We start from the raw sequence: 19419 nt of genomic DNA, 5'->3' as shown, positions 1-19419 counted from the left end.
CATACTTAAGTTGTGGACAAAAATAGTGCAATTCAGAGTACACTTTCCAGAAAGGGTGGGAGCTTGTTAGAAACATTAGACTTCTAAGGCTTGGGTTGGGTACAACGGGTTTAGAGGATTATTAGTCGGCCATGTGTGTATTAACATTTGGGGGTTTCAGAAGGGTTTTTTTTAAGTTTGTTTATTTTGAGAGAGAGCAGGGGAAGGGCAGAGAGAGGGAGAGAGAAGAGAGAGAAGGGATCCCAAGCATGTTCCACGCTGTCAGCTCAAAGCCCAGTGTGGGGCTGAAATTCATCAACCGTGAGATCATGACCTGAGCTGAAACCACAAGTCAGATACTTAACCGACTGAGCCCCCCCAGGCGCCCTGGTTTTTTCTTTGTTTTTTTTTCCCCCTGAGGCTTTTTTTTTTTAATCTAATTAGATAATGAAATTTTTTGTTTTATTTATCTTTTTTTACAGTTTACCAGTGATTTAAGAATCACTGGGGCTTTTTGGGGTGTGTGTGTGTTTTTAGAGTTTAATATTTTTATTTTGAGAGAGAGAGAGAAAGAACATGAGCAGGGGAAGGCCAGAGAGAGGGAGTGAGAGAAAATCCCAAGTAGGCTCCACACTGTCAGTGGAGAACCCAACGTGGGTCTCGAACTCACAAACCGTGAAATCATGACCTGAGCTGATATCAAGAGTAGGGATGCTTAACCAACCTAGCCACCCAGGCGCCCCCAAAATTTCTACTTCAATCCAAATTGAGATTTTTATCCATTGTGAAGATAGGTTTGCTTTGATCTGATCTTAGGGACCCTTTGATATTTGAACAGAAAGGCCAGAACTCAGGTAGCGCTGTGTGTCCAGAAGCTTCCCTGAATTTCAAGATCAGTACTTGAGTAGAAATCAAAAGCAGCCTTTGAAACGTGCTAGCCTTGTTTTAAAACGTAAAGCACACAAAGTGGTGGCATCTGTCCCGGTTCATCACAAAATTCACGGTGTTCGTTCACTGTCTCTACACCTTGTGTAGCGGCTGTGGGTCGGCACTGCACGAGGTTCCGTGGATTAAAAAAAAACTAACACAAATAAACACAAATGCACAGTAAACAGACGCACATGCACGGGGTCCTGCCCTTTGCCCCAGGAGCCCAGGATGCGAGGCCGGCAGGTGGCTGAGGAGATGTGACAAAATATGTACAAGGTGCTGTGGCTGTAGGAACACTCGTCCGCTCCTTTGGGGCAAGAGCGAGAAAACCTTGCCTGGACCTGAGCAGCAAGGGGCAGCCCAGAGGTCTTCAGCTCCTTCAGATGAAATCCCCAGCGGTGGATGGGTTTCTGGTGCTGAGGAACATTTTCATGACCTCTTACGATAAATGCTGCTTCTCTGGTGGAACCCCCAAGCTCCTTGAAAAAACAAAAACACAGCACTCTGAACTTTTCCCTGTGTCTCACTGGCATCTCCAGGGGGTGGAAAAAGCGTGTGGTAATTTACAACAATTTTCTGACTTGTGCCAATCGGTTTTTATCCTACATCCTCTTTATTTCCTACCAATTCTTGTTCCAACTCGGTTTAATTTTGTTAATTACAACTTTGGAAGGTGGACGCCCTGCTTTCTTTAAGACAGCCTGTGTTACTGTTTCTTTCAGGGGTGAATCAGGTGCTGGGAAGACAGAAAATACTAAGAAAGTCATTCAGTACCTTGCTCATGTCGCTTCTTCGCACAAAGGACGGAAGGACCATAATATTCCTGTAAGTTTTCGTTCCGTTGTTCATTTAATGCCTCGGTTTATTCTTTTACGATTGCAGAAACCAGAATAAGGAAGCACAGCTACTCAGTGTCCTGCTGGAACTGACCGCCCCCTTGTCTCCACGACCCCCACCCAGAAACTTCCTCCGCTCAGGAGGGAATTGTAGTACCTAGGTTTTCTAACAGGCCAACCAGAATTACGATTCCGGCTTGAAGCCTGATTTCTTGCAAAGCTTTGGGAGGAATGGTTAACGATCGAAGAGCAGTGTTTTGAAGATTGCCTGTTTCCACCAAAAGATGGGCCTCAAGGGTCTTTAGCGGTCTTTTCTGAGCAGGGACACAGGCTGTTGCCACTGGCCATAGAAGCTCGAGACGAGGATGGAAATTTGGGGGCAGTCGATGATAGAAAAGGGGTACAAATAAAAGGGGGTCAGTGATCCTGAATCTGCCCAAGTGGCAGCTGATCCCTGAGGAACGCCAGCCAGATCTGCTGTCACAGCTCTGAGGTGGACGGTCACGTGGTGCTTTAGATGTGGCTCACCGCTTAGGGAAAGGCCCAGACTCGCTAACGTTTGCGTTTATCTGTTTGTAACAAACAGCAGGAATCGCCAAAACCAGTGAAGCATCAGGCAAGTGCTTTTGTTTATGCTTCTTAGTCTTGAATGTTTGCGCTAATTTCTGTCTCTAGATCGAGTCTCTATTAGAAACAAATACCAGGAGTTGTGAGTGAAATTGACCGCAAAAAAGAAAATTTGATTTTGAAAATGTGTTGCTTAGAGACATCATTTTTTGTGAGCAGCAGCATGCCCTTTGGCTTTAAATGTGTTTTCGAGACGAGTTTGAATATTTCTCTACCCTTTTTATCATGACATTGAATCACCTGTTGATGAAGCCTTGAACCCTCAGGGTTTCGTGTGTCAAATACGAGATGGAACGATTTCAATTTTTCTTTAAATACACAGAAGCCTCGCTTTGGGCCATATGTTAAATTTTTGAGTTTGGGGCTGCAACTCTACAGTTGTACCTTTTTGGATTTACACATTTCTAATAAAGTTTTTTATGGCCCGTATGTATTTTAAGCTGAGGGCCTTGTTGATATAATATGTAAAATTATCCTTTGTTATCCAGGGCAAGTGGTGGAGGAGTGTTATTCTTACTGGTTATCGAATGCTCCCCCCTTCAGGCTCCATAGAGCACAGCCATAGACAGAGCCTTTCCTGCTACCCTGGAGGAGAGGGACATCTGTCCTGGACTTGACCCTTTCCCTGGCACTGGATGGCTTCGGTCTGGCTGTCTGCCACAAGACAGTGAAACAGAGCTAATACGAAGCAGGAAAGCACAATGTTCTAGAAATGACTTACTAATATAAAGAAATTCTTAAGTGTCTATAGGAATAGTCCTATAGACAGGATTTTCAGAAACCCTCCTTAAAATTCTCAGGATGTTCTCAGACAGCAAAGCTGTGCCAAGGCCCTATGACGTTCTGTCTTCTCCTTCAGCTGTAGAGAGCAGATCATTCGTACAAATAGGAAGGGTTCACGGAATCATTGTTGTCCTAGAGGACATTTAAAGCTCTTTTGCTGACTACAGAAGGAACCTCTAGACCAGAAATTAGCTTTTCTCTGTGTCTTCGAGGTACTCGCTAAAATGACCTGTTAATGTGCACTTGGGTCACTAGTGAATTAGCATTAAGTAACTACTGTACAGATCGGGGTTTTCCAAATTCCACCACGGAATCCGTACACCATTACTGTTAACGTTTTGTTTCGATGTCATTTTAAACCACAGAATGGATCGCTGTTGTGTGAGTAGCATGCCTACCCCTGGACTGTACTTTGGGTCGGCTCCGTCGACAGGGGGCACGTTTTCCCAAAGACAGGGCAGCGACAGCTTCTCTGGCCATGCCTCCCTCCCTCCGTCATTGATTTGCATGTCCTGCTGCATGAACTCACTCTGCACAGATCTCCGGGGCTGCTTTTCCCATGTTTATTGTAATAGTAGTCTAGTCCGGTGGGGGCTGTGCTTGTGTTTCTAGAAGACTGAGAAGAACACTGGTCCTCAGTTTTTCCTCCCAGCCCACTTGAAGACTAGGAGATGCTCGTGGGCGGTAGTGACCCTGCAGAGGGTCCCGTCGAGAAATGACTTCTTTGCCCACAATCGCTCCCCCTTCCCGGGGACCCCCTCACCCCATTTTGAGAATGACTGCCAGCAAGCAGTCTGTACTTTGCAAGGTGTTTCATTTGGTTTGACATCCCTGGTTTGTGAATTTACATTGAACATTACAGGCAAAACTTAGGCACCCAGGAACCATTTGTATACATCTCTAGCCTTTTGTCACTAGACACAGTATGCGTTGTAAGAACAAGGGAGGGGAAGGCGTTTCGAGGCCCCTGATTTGGGGAGTCCTTTATTTGTCTCTCTCTGCTCATTCCTTGTTTTTTTTAACAGCTTCATCAAAATTTAATTCACACGCCATAAACTTCACACATTCATACAGTTCAGCATTGTTGTTTTCATTACACTGAGTTACACAGTTATCCCTGCAGTCAACTTGAGCGTGTTTTCATCCCCCCAAAAAGAAAGCCATTTGGAATCACCTTCCATTTCCTCCCAGTCCCCAGAAATCATCAACATACTTTCTGTCTCTGCGAATCTGTCTGTCGTGCATAGGATACTTGAACGGAATCCTGGCATTCTTTCCCTTCGCATGATGTTTGCACGGTTTATCCGTGTCGTAGCGTGTACAAATACTCCATCCCTCTCCTTGGCCGAACGGTATTCCCTTACGGTAGGTAGGTCCCACTGTGTTTATCCATCCATCCATTGGCAGACATTTTGGATTGTTTCCACTTGGGGGCCATCTTGGACAATGCCCCAGGAACATTTGTGCGTAGGGTTTGTGTGGACCTGTGTTTCCCATTCTCTTGGGCAGGCACCTGGGTGTGGGCCGGCTGGGTTACCGTAGTATTCGGTTTAACGCTTGAAGGAACCGCCCAGCAGTGCATGAGGGTGCCCCCGTCTCCTCGCCAGCACACGTCCATGTCTGTTTTAGCCATCCGGGCAGGCTTTTGTGCTTACCTTTAAAACTTAATCATTATTGTGGAAGTAGTAATAGAAACCACTTCTTAGAATTCGGGCCACAGTGGTTAAGCAGTAAACGTGAAGCGTTTACCTGCAAACTTTGGATACAGTTTTTATGACCAAGTTCAAGTCCTGCTTGGCTTTGTGCCCAGCCCGCTGGAGGCAGTCTGTGTGCTGGGCTCCCTCACCATAGGTCGCTGTTACAGACCCTCAAGAGTCTGGCACAGCGTTCAGTGCTACGCCAGAGCCTGAATCTAGGGCAGAGTTAAACACCAGTCAGTGATTTCTAAAACCTAACCGTCCCCGAAGAAGGGACTCCTCCAGGCCAGCCCGCCTGCCCCTCCAACTAGCGAGTCCCCCACCTCTGGATGGCAGCTTCCAGATGACTTGCTATCTGCTGCTCTGAACGGCCTCGAACTAAGAGGATGGTGACAGCAGGCACAAGTGCAGAAATTCGAGCCTGCCGGTTGAGACGAAGTCTGGTTCTCGGCGTGACGTCGAGCTGTTGCCACCCACGTTCAGCCCTCTTGTGGGCCCTGGGACACCTACATCTGTACCCAGTCAGGCCTGCAAAGCCCAGCATGACCCCAGCCTTGCTGGCTCAACTGGAGTTTTCAAAGGGCTTTTCTTTTCTTTTTTTTACCAACTTCAAACTTCTCTATCATATCATAGGTAGATATTAATATACCATATAACAAACGGAAGGGTATAGTTTTCATCATGATTGGTAGACCTTTAAAGCATCATAGAATTCTAAATACTTAAAACTGTAAAAACAATTTCAGTAGCTAATGCTGATTAGTTTCCCCTACATTCCCAAAGACCTTTCTCGTTATCATATAGAATAATCGAAACCAGGGCCACTGCCCCTCCAATTCTGGTGGAAGGGTTAGCACTTAGTCACTGTCCCCTGATGGTTTATAACTGGCTTCATAGTTTGGTTGAGAGAGGTTAGCGCCATTTAATCAAAGTGTGAAATTGCACAGCACAGAAATGATCAGACTCAGCGGTAATTTCTTAATTTAAGATCCTTTTTGTGTGTTTTACGATGACAGCTTTGTGTTCAAGCTTTTTGTGATTCATTGAGGAGTTACTGAGAGCTTTGCTTGGTCCCATTGATGTCACCAGCCCATTAGGAGAAAAGTAATACCACAACCCTGCTAATAACCTAGTGACCCCAACAGCAGAGACACAGAAGCGGCCCAGTCAGCAGGTTCTATGGAGACAGTGCAGACCCTTCACCTGATTCTTCCTGCCAACTTTGGCTCAGCACCATCCCCTCCCGAATGCTGCTAGAATATTTCGGGACCTCTAATGCCACAATCATTCAGCAAACACTCCCGGAGCATCCTTTTGACCTGACACTGAGCTAGGTTCAGGGGATACAGCCAGTTTATTAAAAGCCAGCAGGAGAAAGGATGGAATCCGTAAATCACACACATGAGCACACCCACATGCACTCACACACAGAGAAAAGACTCCTTGTAGCCACATCTAGGGAGTATTAAAATAGGATATGCAATACTTTACCTCCAAGTTAGGAAAACACTTGAAAGGTGAAATGTCACTGAAATTATTTTTATTAGGATTTGGCGGGATGATAGTGCGTAATTCTAAGGAATCTATATTCTGTCTAGTTCCTAGATCTAAGTAGCAATAGTTAGTGCAAAGGTAGTGCCCCACTTAGGAAAATTCAGTGTTTTTCTGACGGCTTCTACATTCTGATCACAGGCTGAGTGAGGCAAGAAGCATTCTAGAGCCTGATTTTTGCAGAGCTCGTACACCCAGGGCTTTGCAAGATGCCAGCCGTGGGCACGGTGATGTGGGCGACTGCTGACCTCCAGGGGAAAGGCACTTGTTAGATTACAGAACGATGCCCCTTAATGATGCCTCTCAGTTGTTAAAAATGGTTGCCGGGATACCACATTTAAGAACCCTGGGAAGCCTATAATGTTCAGGAAGCTTTACAGCAGAAATGTGAAGTCCATAACCTGGGAGACTAACGCTACAGGGAGCATATTATCAAATGCCAGGAAAGGAAGTGCATCCCGCAGGTCTTAACGGGACTGGTTCCTGCCTGGTTTCAGTTGAACACCATTGTAGACTGCACTCAACACCTGTGAAGATCTGGGCAGTTCAGATCAGTGCTGGAGGGCAGACCTGTGGGGGGAGCGTATCTCACTGGGTCCTGTGCCTCTGGAGTACTTTCCCACCCTCGTGACGAGCGAAGGAGTCCAATTCCAGAGTTAAACGCCAACTCCGTGTATGGCGTTATATTTGTTCTTTTTGGATCTCATCATGCAACGCTCACATAGCAACTGGCCGGTAGTTCAGATCCTTGCATGAGGATCCTTGTATCCCTCTGCTCAGAGAATCACATTTGCTAGTGGTTTGACATCCTGTCTTTAGGTCTAGAATACTGACTGTGGTATTTTAAAATACAGGGGTAAGCTTTGTGTTTGGAAAAAGCAGATGTATCGAAGTTCCTATGATACACTCGAAAATTACGTTCCAGGAACACGACACCACTTTGTAGTGCTTTCCGTGGCCAGAAATAGCATCTTGCTTTCTCATGCAGCTTCTTATTGTGTGTCATGATTAAAGCACATATTAATATACTTACATCTTTTGTTTGTGGAACCTATTTCCTAGCCGAATTTGCACATAAGTAAAGACTCTGCATAAAGCCTATATTCTATCACATACTCTATAGTAAGTGTTTTTAAATTTGAGCAAAAGTCAGCAGCATCCCCATCTCCATCCTCCCTGAAAGTGTCAGTGAGGACATCATCCTGTCGGCATCATTAGGGTATCATGTGCAACCCTTGGAAAAATGACACATCTACCACTAGGATAGTGGTTATTAGAATTGTCTGCCTTCAGTCATTGGAGCAAGGCAGTATAAAAATAAACAGAAGTGTAAGTATTAATATGTCCTTAATTGAAGTGTCAAGCTGAATTTCATTTCATGAAAACCAGTTTGTTTTCTTTTCAAAATTCTCTGCCTAATTTACATGCCCTGCCCTCAAATTGATCTGCTGTTTAACGTGACTTTTTCTTCCCCTTCCGATCACTTTATACATGCTGTTTTTCCCTTTAGCAGAGCCTAATATGACTGAGAATAAAGCCACAAAGGTTACGAGATGGCAAACAGAATGAAAACACTGAGGAAGAGAGGAAGTTTATTGTTTTGTCCACCCCACCCCCACCCCAGGATTGGAGTAAAGATGTTAGATTAACCTAATATGCTTTTATATGTGTGTGTGTGTGTGTGTGTGTGTGTGTGTGTGTGTGTGTGTGCGCATACGTGTAATGTCTTTTAGGGGGAACTCGAACGGCAGCTCTTACAAGCGAATCCAATCCTGGAATCATTCGGAAACGCGAAGACCGTGAAAAATGATAACTCATCTCGTTTTGTAAGTTTAAAAGCACCCGAAACTTATAATTTCTCAGATTTTTAGTGAAATGTCTACTGTGATCCAGCAAAGAGAGTACTTGTCTTCCTAGATTTTAGGGAGAGGCTAATAAAGGATGTGGTACAGAATGATACAGTCCTGTAGAAACGTGATGTGTCACATGTAATTTGCAATCTTCTAGTAGTTTTGCATTTTAAAAAGGAAAAAATGTGAAGGTAACTGTAATCTTGTATTTGCATATGTAATTGTGTATTGTACGGGTAGATGATCAGGTAGCCTCTCTGAACTTCTTCGTCTTTGGGGATGGTCTACAATACGTGTTGCCGAGCGGGCATAGAGCTTATATGGGGATGCATGTGGAGCACTTAGCACAGTACCGGGAATGTAAACGCTCCACAAACCAAGTTGGCATTCAGTGTAGTCAGCTGTCCTTTTCATACTTGCTGTTTCTCCGGGGATATGGATGTCAGAAGAATGCGACAATATGATTACTTCTCTCTAAAAATTACTTCTCTATAAAAATACTCCTCTATGAAAATAGGGCTTTCTTAATTCCTGGGAAGCTCTCCCCTCTTCCTCCGTTTGACCAGCTGTGACCGTTTGCATGAGGCTGTTCTCCTAAGCGGTATGTCCCCTGTCCAGCTACGCCCTATTGACGTGTCAGTGCCAAATCTTCTCTAAAATCATATCCAGCAAAATGGGCGTGCCTGCTGTAAACTTCTTGCCTTGAATTATAGTCCTCAAGATTCAGTTAACCATTTTCCACAGATTGGAGAGGGTCTTCAATTACAGTTATTGCTACTTAAATCATTAGAGTTAATTCTATGTTTTTCCTCCCTCCTCCCATCCTAGAAGTATTTGTACAATTCAAGGCCACATCAAAAGAGACTTTACTAATGACTCCTTCATGGATAATCTGGGGGAATCTAGTATCACGGTGACATACTCTTCTACTCCAAGTATAATGTGAAGTCCTGGCGTTCATGTTGATTTTCTGATGGCCTGGGTTGTGTGATTAGTGGAAGCAGCCAGATATGGAATCACAGAGGACCCATTGAGCCCGAAGGTAGCTAGCTAACCCTACTCTGTATGAGTTGGTAGGACTGCCTTGATTTTCTTTTGGAGGCTGGAGGTCCAGGGTTAAGGTGTGGCAAGGTTGGTTTCTTCTGGGGTCCCTCTCTGTGGCTTATAGATGGCCATCTCCCGGTGTCCACGTGGTCCGTCTTCTGTGTGCATCTGTGTCCTGTTCTTTTCTTGTGAGGACACCAGTCGTGTGGGACTAGGGCCCCAGTGACCTCATTTTAACTTAATTATCTTTGTAAAAAACCCTCTCTCCAAATATAGTCCTGTTCTGAGGCAGTGGGGGGCACCTGGGTGGCTCATTCAGTTAAGCGTCCAACTTTGGCTCAGGTCACGATCTCGCAGTTCGTGGGTTTGAACCCCATGTCGGGCTCTGTACTTACAGCTCAGAGCCTGGAACCTGCTTCAAATTCTGTCTTTCCCTTTCTCTCTGCCCCTCCCCCGTTCATCTTCGGTCTCTCTCAAAAATAAATAAACATTTAAAAAATAATTTTTTTTAAAGAATTTGAGATGGGACACGACTCAGCCCATGGCACCCAAAGAGGTAGTTCGAGTGCAAGAGGCTTTCCACATTATGGAGGAAATAGGAACCTATTTGTTTGGAGTATTGTTTATTCCTAGTAAGATAATCGCTTCATCCAAGTTCATTAGGTCATTATTTTAGCTTTTTATGGACAGAGTGGAATAACAAATATGCCTGTGTCAGGAGAAAGCATAGCTGTGACTTTGGGGTTTGTAAAAGATCTGGGGAAGCTAAGGTTCGTTTATAGGGTTTTATCATCCCCTGGGTCATCAGCACTGAGCCTGAGCCACATTTAAATCTTAAATTCTTCCTCCTGAAAGCCCTGCGTTTAGCGGCTGTATCACGGGGTAGAAGACAGTGAGCTACCAGCTTTGGGATGTGGATCTCCATGCAGATTTACAAGGATTTCTTAGTGGAAAATGCTTTATTTTACTACATAAATCAAGTTACCAGTCTTTTCTGATTTCCCCTGCCCCAAGCCACACTTTAAATTCAGGAGAAACCGTTTTGTGCCTGTTTGTCTCATCTTTGCCTGGAAAAGAAATTATTGGGGCACCAGGGTGGCTCACTTGGTTGAGCATCTGACGTGATCTCGGCTCAGGCCAGGATCTTGTGGTTCATGAGTTCAAGCACCACGTCGGGCTCTGCACTGATGGCATGGAGCCTGCTTGGGATTCTCTCTCTCTCTCTGTCCCTCCCCTGCTTTGTCTCGCACTCTCTCTCTCAAATCCATAAAAACCTGAAAAAAAAAAGATAAATTGCTGCCATCCGGTCCTTTGGTAAAGACTGTAGTGAGTACGTTACTAAGCAGTAAGGACGCATCTGCCTGCCAGCGTTTGTACGTTTGGGACACGTGGAAATAGGATTCCGTATTAGTTACCTGTTGCTGTGTAACAACTTACCCTAACCCTGGTGACTTGAAACCTGGATCATCTCCGCTTCCATGTGATGGGTGGTTCTGGCTCGGCATCTCTCGTGAAGGTGCCACGAAGGTGCTGTTGGTGAGGGCTGCGGTCACGTGAAGCTTGAAGAGGCCGGAGGCTCTTCTTCCAGACTTACCCGGGTAGCTTTTGGCAAGAGGCCTTAGTTCCTCCAAGGCATCCCTCACCTCAAAGACCTCTCTATAGGGATGTGTGCTCATGACATGGCAGCTGGTGGTCCCCAAGAGCAGATGATCCAAGAGAGCAAGACAGAAGCCACACAGTGTTCTTTCCCATCTTAGAAGTCACGGGCCAACGCTCTGATGTAGTTTGCTGGCCACAGAGACCAACCCTGATACAGCGTGGGAGGGGACTGCGCAATGACAGCGGTACTGGAGGTTGGGGGTTACTGAGGCCATCTCAGAGGTTGGCTGCCGCACATACATCATTAGAGAGATTTCCGTATTGACAAAGGCAGGTTATAATCTGTAATTTGCAATACTCTGGATTAGCGGTTCTCAATTGGAGACCCTCAGGGGACATTTGGTAGTGCCTGGAGGCATTTTTGGTTGTTTGGTTTCGGTGATGGGTAGAGGCCAGGGATGCTGCTAAACATCCAACAGTGTACAGGATGGACCCCACGACAAAGAATTATCCAGCCCCAAATGTCCGTTATGTCGAGGTTGAAAAATCCTGCTCCAGCTTGTTTCTTTAAATTAGAGTCTGAATCAGGGCGCTTGGGTGGCTCAGTCGGTTAAGCGTCCAACTTTGGCTCAGGTCATGATCTCACGGTTCATGAGCTCGAGCCCTGAATCAAGCTCTGTGACAGCTTGGAGCCTGGACCCTGGTTTTGGATTCTGTATCTCCCTCTCTCTCTGCCCCTCCCCTGCTTGTCCTCTGTCTCTCTCTCTCAGAAATAAATATCTTTAAAATTTTTTAATTAGAGTCTGAATCAAAGTAATCACTTGTCAAAATTTATTTGCAAAGTAATTACTATACACAAGTCTCCTTAAAGCTTATTATTTATGCATCCTGTTCTGAAAGTGCATGTAAATAATTCTGGTTGGAACTTGTTTACATCGTACTGGCAGAAAGAACTTCTTAGGTTGTTTTCTAGCAAGATCCTGCCAGCAAGAATACCTACCCAGTCTAAATCCTCAATAAACCCTGTTTGAGCTAGAGTTCCACCTCCCAAAGGTCTTATTCTGCCTATTCTATTAAAAGCTAATCTCCTGGGGTGCCTGGGTGGCTCAGTTTAGTATCCAGTTCTCGGTTTCAGGTCACGATCTCATGGTTTGTCAGTTCAAGCCCCGCATGGGGGCCCTGTGCTGCGGGTGCAGAGCCTGCTTCAGATTCTCTGTGTCAAAAATAAACAAACTTAAAAAAAAATTTTTTTTAAAGCTTATCTTTTAAGAAAATATTTTTCATTAAGGCAGTGTTCCTACACATAGCTAGTTCAACTGAGAAACAAAAATGTCTTTAAATTGTTGACTTGGTTGAGTGATTTTGGCTCAGGTCATGATCTCCCGATTTGTGGGTTGGAGCCCCGCTTTGGGCTCTGCTGACGGCACAGGGTGCATCCTCTGTCTCCCTCTTTCTGCACCTCCCCACTCATGCGCTCTTTCAGTAAACATTTAAAAAAATAATAAAATAGTTGATTTTGGGCTGTAATTCTTAGGAAGTCAACTTCATATTGATATTTACAGGATTTTTCAGAGAAATAGCGTAGCCAGCTACTAAACTATCCAAAGGCGTTAACCGCACCAAGCTACAAAAGTAGTTGATTTTAGTGGTTCCATAAAAAATAGCGGAGTGAGTGGCCGCACGGGCTGTCGGGAGCTCAGCTAACTCGAGGCCTCCCTGTGAAGGTTTCTGTGGGCGCTGCCGCCGCCAACGCTTTGCTTCTCGCGGCGTCAGCGGGCGGCCCCGTGCAGGCCCGTCTTTTAATCACATGTTCTGGAATTTCCATCTCGTTGTGCAGTTGGGCTCATTACTGAGCTCCTGCCCTTTGCCCGGCCCTGTGGTGCCGCCTCGTTCTTGCCGTTTGGCGGTCTTCGTGGTTTTCGCAGCTTTAACGTGTTCCAAATGGAACCTTTTCTATTCAGAATGTGCTCCTTCCGTCTTCTGTCACTCTACGGTGCCATCAAACCTCCCGGCTGCGGGAGCGTGAAACGCAACGGCGAAAATCCTCCCGGACTCCGCCTTGCCTCGCGGCCGGTGTCCAGACGGGAGTGAGCCCTGTGGGTCGCTCTTCCAGAACGTACTCCCGGTCTGTCCGCGGTTGCCCATCTGTGTCTCCTGAGCACCTGATCGGGTTGTCCGTCCGTCGCGGCCTTCCTCACCGCGCTCCTCGGCGTCTGTGGGCGGCCGCTGTGTGTCGTGCGGGAGCGCGCGGCGTCTCGCGGGAGGACGTCAGCCTGTTCTCGCGATCCTTCGTTCCTGGCACGGCGCCTCGCACATGCGCGTACGTAGTGGGCGTCTCGCGGTTACGGAATGGGCTCGGTTAGGCTGCGGCGGCCTACGAGGTGCCGCCCGCCCGCTCTTCCAGGCCCCGGGGGCGTAACCGAGCCCCTGGCCTCCTCAGGCTCCCCTGCATCCGGGCCTTCAACCTCCGGGCACTGGTGACCACGTGCGCCGGGCCCCTCTGGGAACACGCGGGCCCCGGGGCTGGACGCGTGGGCCGTCTGAGATCCGTGAAGGGTCGGCTGTGTGGCCAGGACAGGCGGGGGCGGCGCCCCGCGTCCCGCCGGAGGAGCGACAAGTCGCGGAAACGGCGGGTGGACAGCGGAGTTGCGCCGAGTCGTTATTTGCGGTGAAAATGCTCGAAACTACAAACTCCCATCAGCTTTTAGAGTCCCATTTGTTTCCATCTCTTTGATCTGATAGAGACGAATCGTTTCCTGAAGATGATCTTTTTCTTTCCAAGTTGCGAGCACATGGTCCGGATTAAAGGGGATTCTTTGAGGAGAGCATTACCCTTAGGAAAATAATCGTTCACGGTTAGCCCCGGTCTGTTTGTGGAGAAGTCAGATGCATTCCAGATGCGGGCGGTTTGTGTGAGATGAGTCTCTCGTAACGGAACCTTTAAAATGGGGACTTCACTTTCTGCCTTGTATCCACAGATACATCTTGCATCTAGCAGGAAGCCCTCTGTATTCGTGCAAAGATCTTTTTTTCTCCCCCAAACGGAATCAAGCCATTTTGGCAGTCCCCGGTTTCATGTGCCTTTTTGGTAGATAATGAGCCTCAGTAGCGAGAGCCCGGTAAAGGCCCCGGTGCCCTGCCTGCCGCTGGGTTACCAGATGACGGTGAAGGCAAGCCAGGGTTCTGCACCCCCACGTGTGCTTCTAAGCAAGCAGACACTAAAAACAGTCTGTAAGTAAACTGAATGCACTCACTGCTGTCTCTTGAGTACTCCCAGCCTTTCCCTAAAGGTTCCCCGGGGCCAGATGTGACCATGTCAGCGACAGAGGACAGTTTGCAGCGGGAAACCAATCGAGCATCGAGCCCAAGGCAGCCTTCTCGACAGACACGGCAGCTTCCGGGCCTTTCTGGAGTCTTAGCACCTTGTTCACACCAGACAGGGGGTGTCTATTTCCAGTCAGTCCACGTTACCCCCGGAATCTTTATATCCGTTACATACTACGCAACAAGACCCCTTAGTTCACGTGAAAACCCGTCTTGTTAATTGACGAGCTTCTGGTATAGTTTGGGGGTCACCGTAGCTGAAGCCGTGGACAGCGCCATCTGGCCTCTGGATTAAATCTCGCTCGTTACTCTAGATCAGGCACTAAGGGAACGTGTCGTCGGGGGAGCATAAAGGGGCCTGCGGGTGCCACTTTGAATAGCTGCTAGCCCAGAATGCCGTGTCTCTGGAAAACAGTGGAACCGTTTCTCTTGTAGCCAGGAGGTCAGGATCCAGTTGTGGTGTGTCAAGGACCAGTGTTGTTCGTGGTAGTTTTACTCCAGAGAGCTTGCAGATAAACCAGCCCGGAGCCTCCCTTTAATTACCCCGTGGCTTCAAGCAAACTAACATACTTAGAAACTGTAAGATTACTCGGCTCCAGTGGTACTCCTGCAAAGCTTTCTCTGTCCTAATCGTGTGACGCTGTTCTCTGTGTCCCCATAGCCCCTCTGTGTCCTTTGGAGGGGCCCCGCCACCGTGTCCCTCAGGTGTCGAAAGAGCAAAAGCCTCATGATTCTGCTTCTGCTCGGGGCCATTAGGTCAGCATCTCTCAGTGCCATGGTCGTACGATTTGTGCAAAATGGTCATTTGTATAAAAGTAGTACTCGTGTAACCTCACAAGAGCCTGTCTCAAAAGAAAACAAGTTTTCTCCTGTTAAAAAAAAAAACTACGCAAAACTTCCTGTCCCCACTCCCCCCCACCCATAACAGAACCCACCACCCAAGTGAGCAACTTGTCATTTTTGTTTTGTGACTCTGAGTAGCAGAAAAATGCTAAGTGTTCTCTAGCAAGCCCTAAAAGATGGATTTGCGTTGTGGTTTTACTTACTTACTTACTTACTTACTTACTTATTTATTTATTTATTTATTTATTTATTTATTTAAATGTTTTTTTTTTTTTTTAATTTTTTTTTTCAACGTTTATTTATTTTGGGGACAGAGAGAGACAGAGCATGAACGGGGGAGGGGCAGAGAGAGAGAGAGAGAGGGAGACATAGAATCGGAAGCAGGTCCAGGCTCTGAGGTGGCAGCACAGGGCCCGACGCAGAGCTTTGAACTCACCAACGGTGAGATCATGACCTGAGCCAAAGTTGGACGCTTAACCTGCTGAGCCACCTGGGTGCCCCTGCGTTGCGGTTTTAGATGGAACGGAAAGTGTTGTTAACCTCACGAAGTTCGGTGATTTAACATCAGCTTTTAGGCCAGAGGGCGTTGTGGGTGCCAGTGACAGACGCTGTCTTGATTTCCTAGAAACCTGGTTTCACGTGTTCTGTTCTGTTGCCTACATACGCCCAGTCATAACTGTCAGACTTGTGGTTTAGCCTGTGTTGGAACGGTTTCCCGTGTAGTCAGAGGCATTTTCTACATGGCCCTGCTCTTGGTCACAAAAGGCCTTTGCATCCTACAGGAATCGTGCTTCTCCCCTCCCTCCTGAACACTCTGGGCGTTAGCAGCATCTGAAGCAGACCCTTCGTAGAATGTCCGTTGTGGTGGGTGACATGGCACCCCTGGTGTTACTGAACCAGCCGTGTATCCCGGGGTACAGAACAGGGCTTTCAGATAACGTGAGGCAGGATACTTCCATGGTGGTGGGAGTGGAAGACCCAGGAGGAGGGCGCAGGGGTTCGAGGTAGAATTTACTTGCCTCCCCCATCATTTGTTGGTCCTCCAGCAGGAAATAGCATTAGATTTACCCACGTGCATTCTTTTTTCACCTTGTTTTCCTCGCTTGGTTTGCAATTTTTTTAATTGGAAAATTGGGTGAGTTCTCTGTGAATGCGCATGATATTGAACAAAAAAAATAATGGGGACACTTGGGTGGCTCAGCAGTTAAGCATCCAACTCTTGATCTTGGCTCAGGTCATGGTCTTGCAGTTCTTGGGGTTGAGCTCTGTGCTGACAGCTCGGAGCCTGCTTGGGATTCTCTCTCTTCCTCTCTTTGCCCGTCCCCTGCTCTCTTGTTCTTTCTCTCGAAATAAAGAAATAGACATTTAAAAATGAAGTATGATTTTAGTGAATTATCCTCTTGTTTTCAATTGCAAAAGTCAATATTACTGAGGTACAATTTGCACATAATATAGTTTAAATTTTTCTGCGGTAGCATCCCAATACTTAAGTACTCGTTTTTTGTACATAGAGCAGATATTTATGTGATAAATGTAGGCCTAACATGGGAAAGGTGAGAAGGGTCCTGGTGGGTAGGAGCATGGGTGGGTGGACTGGACACCCAGTAGAAGGGTGTGGGCCAACGTGTAATCTATTCGTAGTAAATAGAAGGAACTAATTATGTTTTTTAAATTTTAAATTTTAAAATTATTTACAGGATCCTAAGATATCTTCCTTGGTGATTTATAAAAATTAAGCTGAGTTTTGCATCAAATAAAATTCACCCTTTTTAGGTGTACAGTTGGACAGGGTTAGACAAATGTGTGTTGTAGGGAGCCCAACACCGTGGCCCAGAGAGAGAATATTTCCTTCCCTTGGGAAAGCTTCCCTTTGCCTTTGTGTAGTCTGTGTAGCCCGGCCCTGGGAACCACTGATCTCTTTTGTTTCCATGGTCTGTTTTCTTCAGAACGTCCGGTGAATGGGCTCCTACAGTATGTAGTGTGTTATGTCTTGCTTCTCTTGTACAACGTCCATCCACGTTGTTGGGTATTTCACTGGTTTGTTCCTTTTTATCACCCAGTAATATTCCACTGTATGAATGGACCACGATGTCCTTGACCAGTCTCCACTTGGTGGGCATTTGGGTTGTTTCCATTTGAGGGCTGTTGAGAGTCAAGTGGCTTTGGACATTCATGCGCAAGTCTTACATTTCTCCCGGGTCACTGGGATTGGGATCGCTGGCACACACGGTGACTTAGGTTTCACTTTATACGAAACTGGCAGACGTTTCCAGAGTGGCTTACCAGGGTGATAGGAGCGTTCTGGTTCTGTCTCCTTGCTGGTCTTGCTTCAAAATGTCAGCCATTTTAGTGGGTGTGTGCTGGTATCTCTTTGTGCTCATTTTATTTTGCTTTTCTCGAATAACCGACGACGTTGAGCATCTTCTCATAGACTGTTGACCATTTACGTATCTTCTTTGACGAAATAACTGTATAAATATTTTCCCCAGTGTTTTCCTTGGGCTATTTGTCTTGTTAACTGAGTTGTAAGAGCTTTTTAGTTATCGTGCGAACAAGTCTTTTATCAGGTAGGTGTTTTGCAAATATTCTCTGCCAGTGTGTGGTATCACTCTTCATTTTCTTTACAGTGACTTTTGAAGAAGTTTTAGATTCTGATGAAACCCAGTTTATCTGTTTTCAATTGATAAACCCTAAAGCTTCATGCTCTTTGCATTCTTTCTAGGACATCTTTTTCTGCTAAGGTCATAAATGATGGTCTCTTATTTTTATTTTGGAAGCTTTACAGTTTTAGCCCATCCTTTTAGGTTTGTGATCTCTTTTGTGTTAACTTTTTTACGTGGTATGAAGTGTCTAGGTTCTTTTGGTTTCATTTTACACATTTCTGAAGCACTGTTTGTTGAATAGATTGGCTTTCTCTGTTAAATTACCTCGGCGCCTTTTGTTCAAGGTGAGTTGACCCTTCCCATGTGGTCTATTTGTGGACTCTCTTCTGATCCCTTGATCTGTATCTCTAGCCTCCCACCAATACCAATCTATCCTAATAAACACAGCTTTCTGAATTCTAGTAATGTGAGTCCCTGAGCTCTGGTCCTCTTTCTCAACATGGTTGTGATTTTTTTTGTCCTTTCCATTTCCCTGTAAATCTTGGGATCAGCTTGTCCATTTCCCCCCAAGGAAAGCCCTCCAGTCCCTTGACCATTTATTTGGGTGATGAGCGAGTGTATAGCGTTTTTACATCATCGTCGTTGTTAAGTTTCTTTGTTTTGCAAAGGGTTAATTTGGCCTTTATATCTGTACTTATAGGGGAGATACTTGCTTTTATTTTTGCCTTCTTGTTTTTATGACAGCTGTACCGTTTGGGGTATTCCATATTACAGGAACTTTATGAAATGAGTTACAAAACAATCCGTTTTCCATTTCCTTAAAACAGTTCTGTGTGTCGTGGGGAGACCCAAGTATTCCTTAGGGATTTGCAAAACTGTTACACCAGACCAATCCATCATTTTTTCAAGAAGTAATTCTATTAGGGCCAAATGCAGTGTTTCTTTAATGCTGTCAAATGTCTTTGATCTCAGATTATGTGGAAGAGCTTCTTAAAAATTGTAAATGATTAGGGTCTCCTTTTTACTATGTCAGTCCAGGAACGTAGCCTATCTGATTGCTGCTTTTTTGGGAACTTATCCAGGCTTTTTCCTTGTCTTTCTATTCGAGGCAGTAATTAAGACCCATGTTTGCAACCAACTGATGGACACTTACCGAGAGGCACTGGCTTGTTACTTTCCTACAGTGTTCACACCCTCTGTGTCCTTACTTACTTTCAGTTTTCTCCTGATTTACTTCCAGGGCAAGTTCATCCGCATCAACTTTGATGTAACTGGCTACATCGTTGGGGCCAACATTGAAACATGTATCCTTTTCCGTAACTGCATAATCCAAACCGAAGAGGCGGTTGATCTTCCTCCGGCCCAGGGCAGCCCCGTGTGGCATCACTCCCACTCCCCAGGTGATCAGACTGAAGCCCAGAAGGATCATGACATGGTCAGACACTTCCAGCTACTGAATGTTAATGCCAGAGTGTGGTGGTGGTGGTGGTGGTGGTTTTTCATGCCAGTCCATACCGTGTTCATACAGCCGGGGTAGAGGAGAGTCCCACTGAGGGGAGAATCACCTGCACTTGAACCCAGGAAACGTTGGCGCGGTAGGAGAGCCTTGAGGTGAGCACCTCCTGTTGAACTGCTCCTGAGTCCATGTTGGGTTAGCCCTTGTTTACCGTCTGCTCGCGGTATTAGTGGGATGGGCATATACCCCCCCCCCCAACAAGCCTTCTGCAAGGGCACAGTTCCAGTAGTTTCAGTT

At 46.1% G+C, this 19419-nt stretch overlaps 1 protein-coding gene across 6 annotated transcripts in view; it reads left to right on the top strand.

Moving 5' to 3' along the window:
• Positions 1 to 19419, top strand: part of MYH10 (myosin heavy chain 10) — a 132696-nt gene that overhangs the window by 45776 nt on the left and 67501 nt on the right. For 2 of the 6 annotated variants that reach the window (XM_043583089.1, XM_043583086.1), the window contains exons 5-8: positions 1632 to 1734; positions 2332 to 2361; positions 8137 to 8229; positions 18907 to 18970. In XM_043583089.1, the coding sequence (XP_043439024.1) occupies positions 1632 to 1734; positions 2332 to 2361; positions 8137 to 8229; positions 18907 to 18970 (290 nt within the window). The remainder of the gene's footprint in view (positions 1 to 1631; positions 1735 to 2331; positions 2362 to 8136; positions 8230 to 18906; positions 18971 to 19419) is intronic. The other 4 variants (XM_043583087.1, XM_043583084.1, XM_043583088.1 and 1 more) reach the window with 2 other exon arrangements.

Source organism: Prionailurus bengalensis, chromosome E1 (assembly GCF_016509475.1).
Source record: "Prionailurus bengalensis isolate Pbe53 chromosome E1, Fcat_Pben_1.1_paternal_pri, whole genome shotgun sequence".
In the NCBI taxonomy this organism is placed as follows: Eukaryota; Metazoa; Chordata; class Mammalia; order Carnivora; family Felidae; genus Prionailurus; species Prionailurus bengalensis.
Note: the sequence above shows the minus strand (reverse complement) of the source record. Positions and strands in the feature narration are given on the sequence as shown.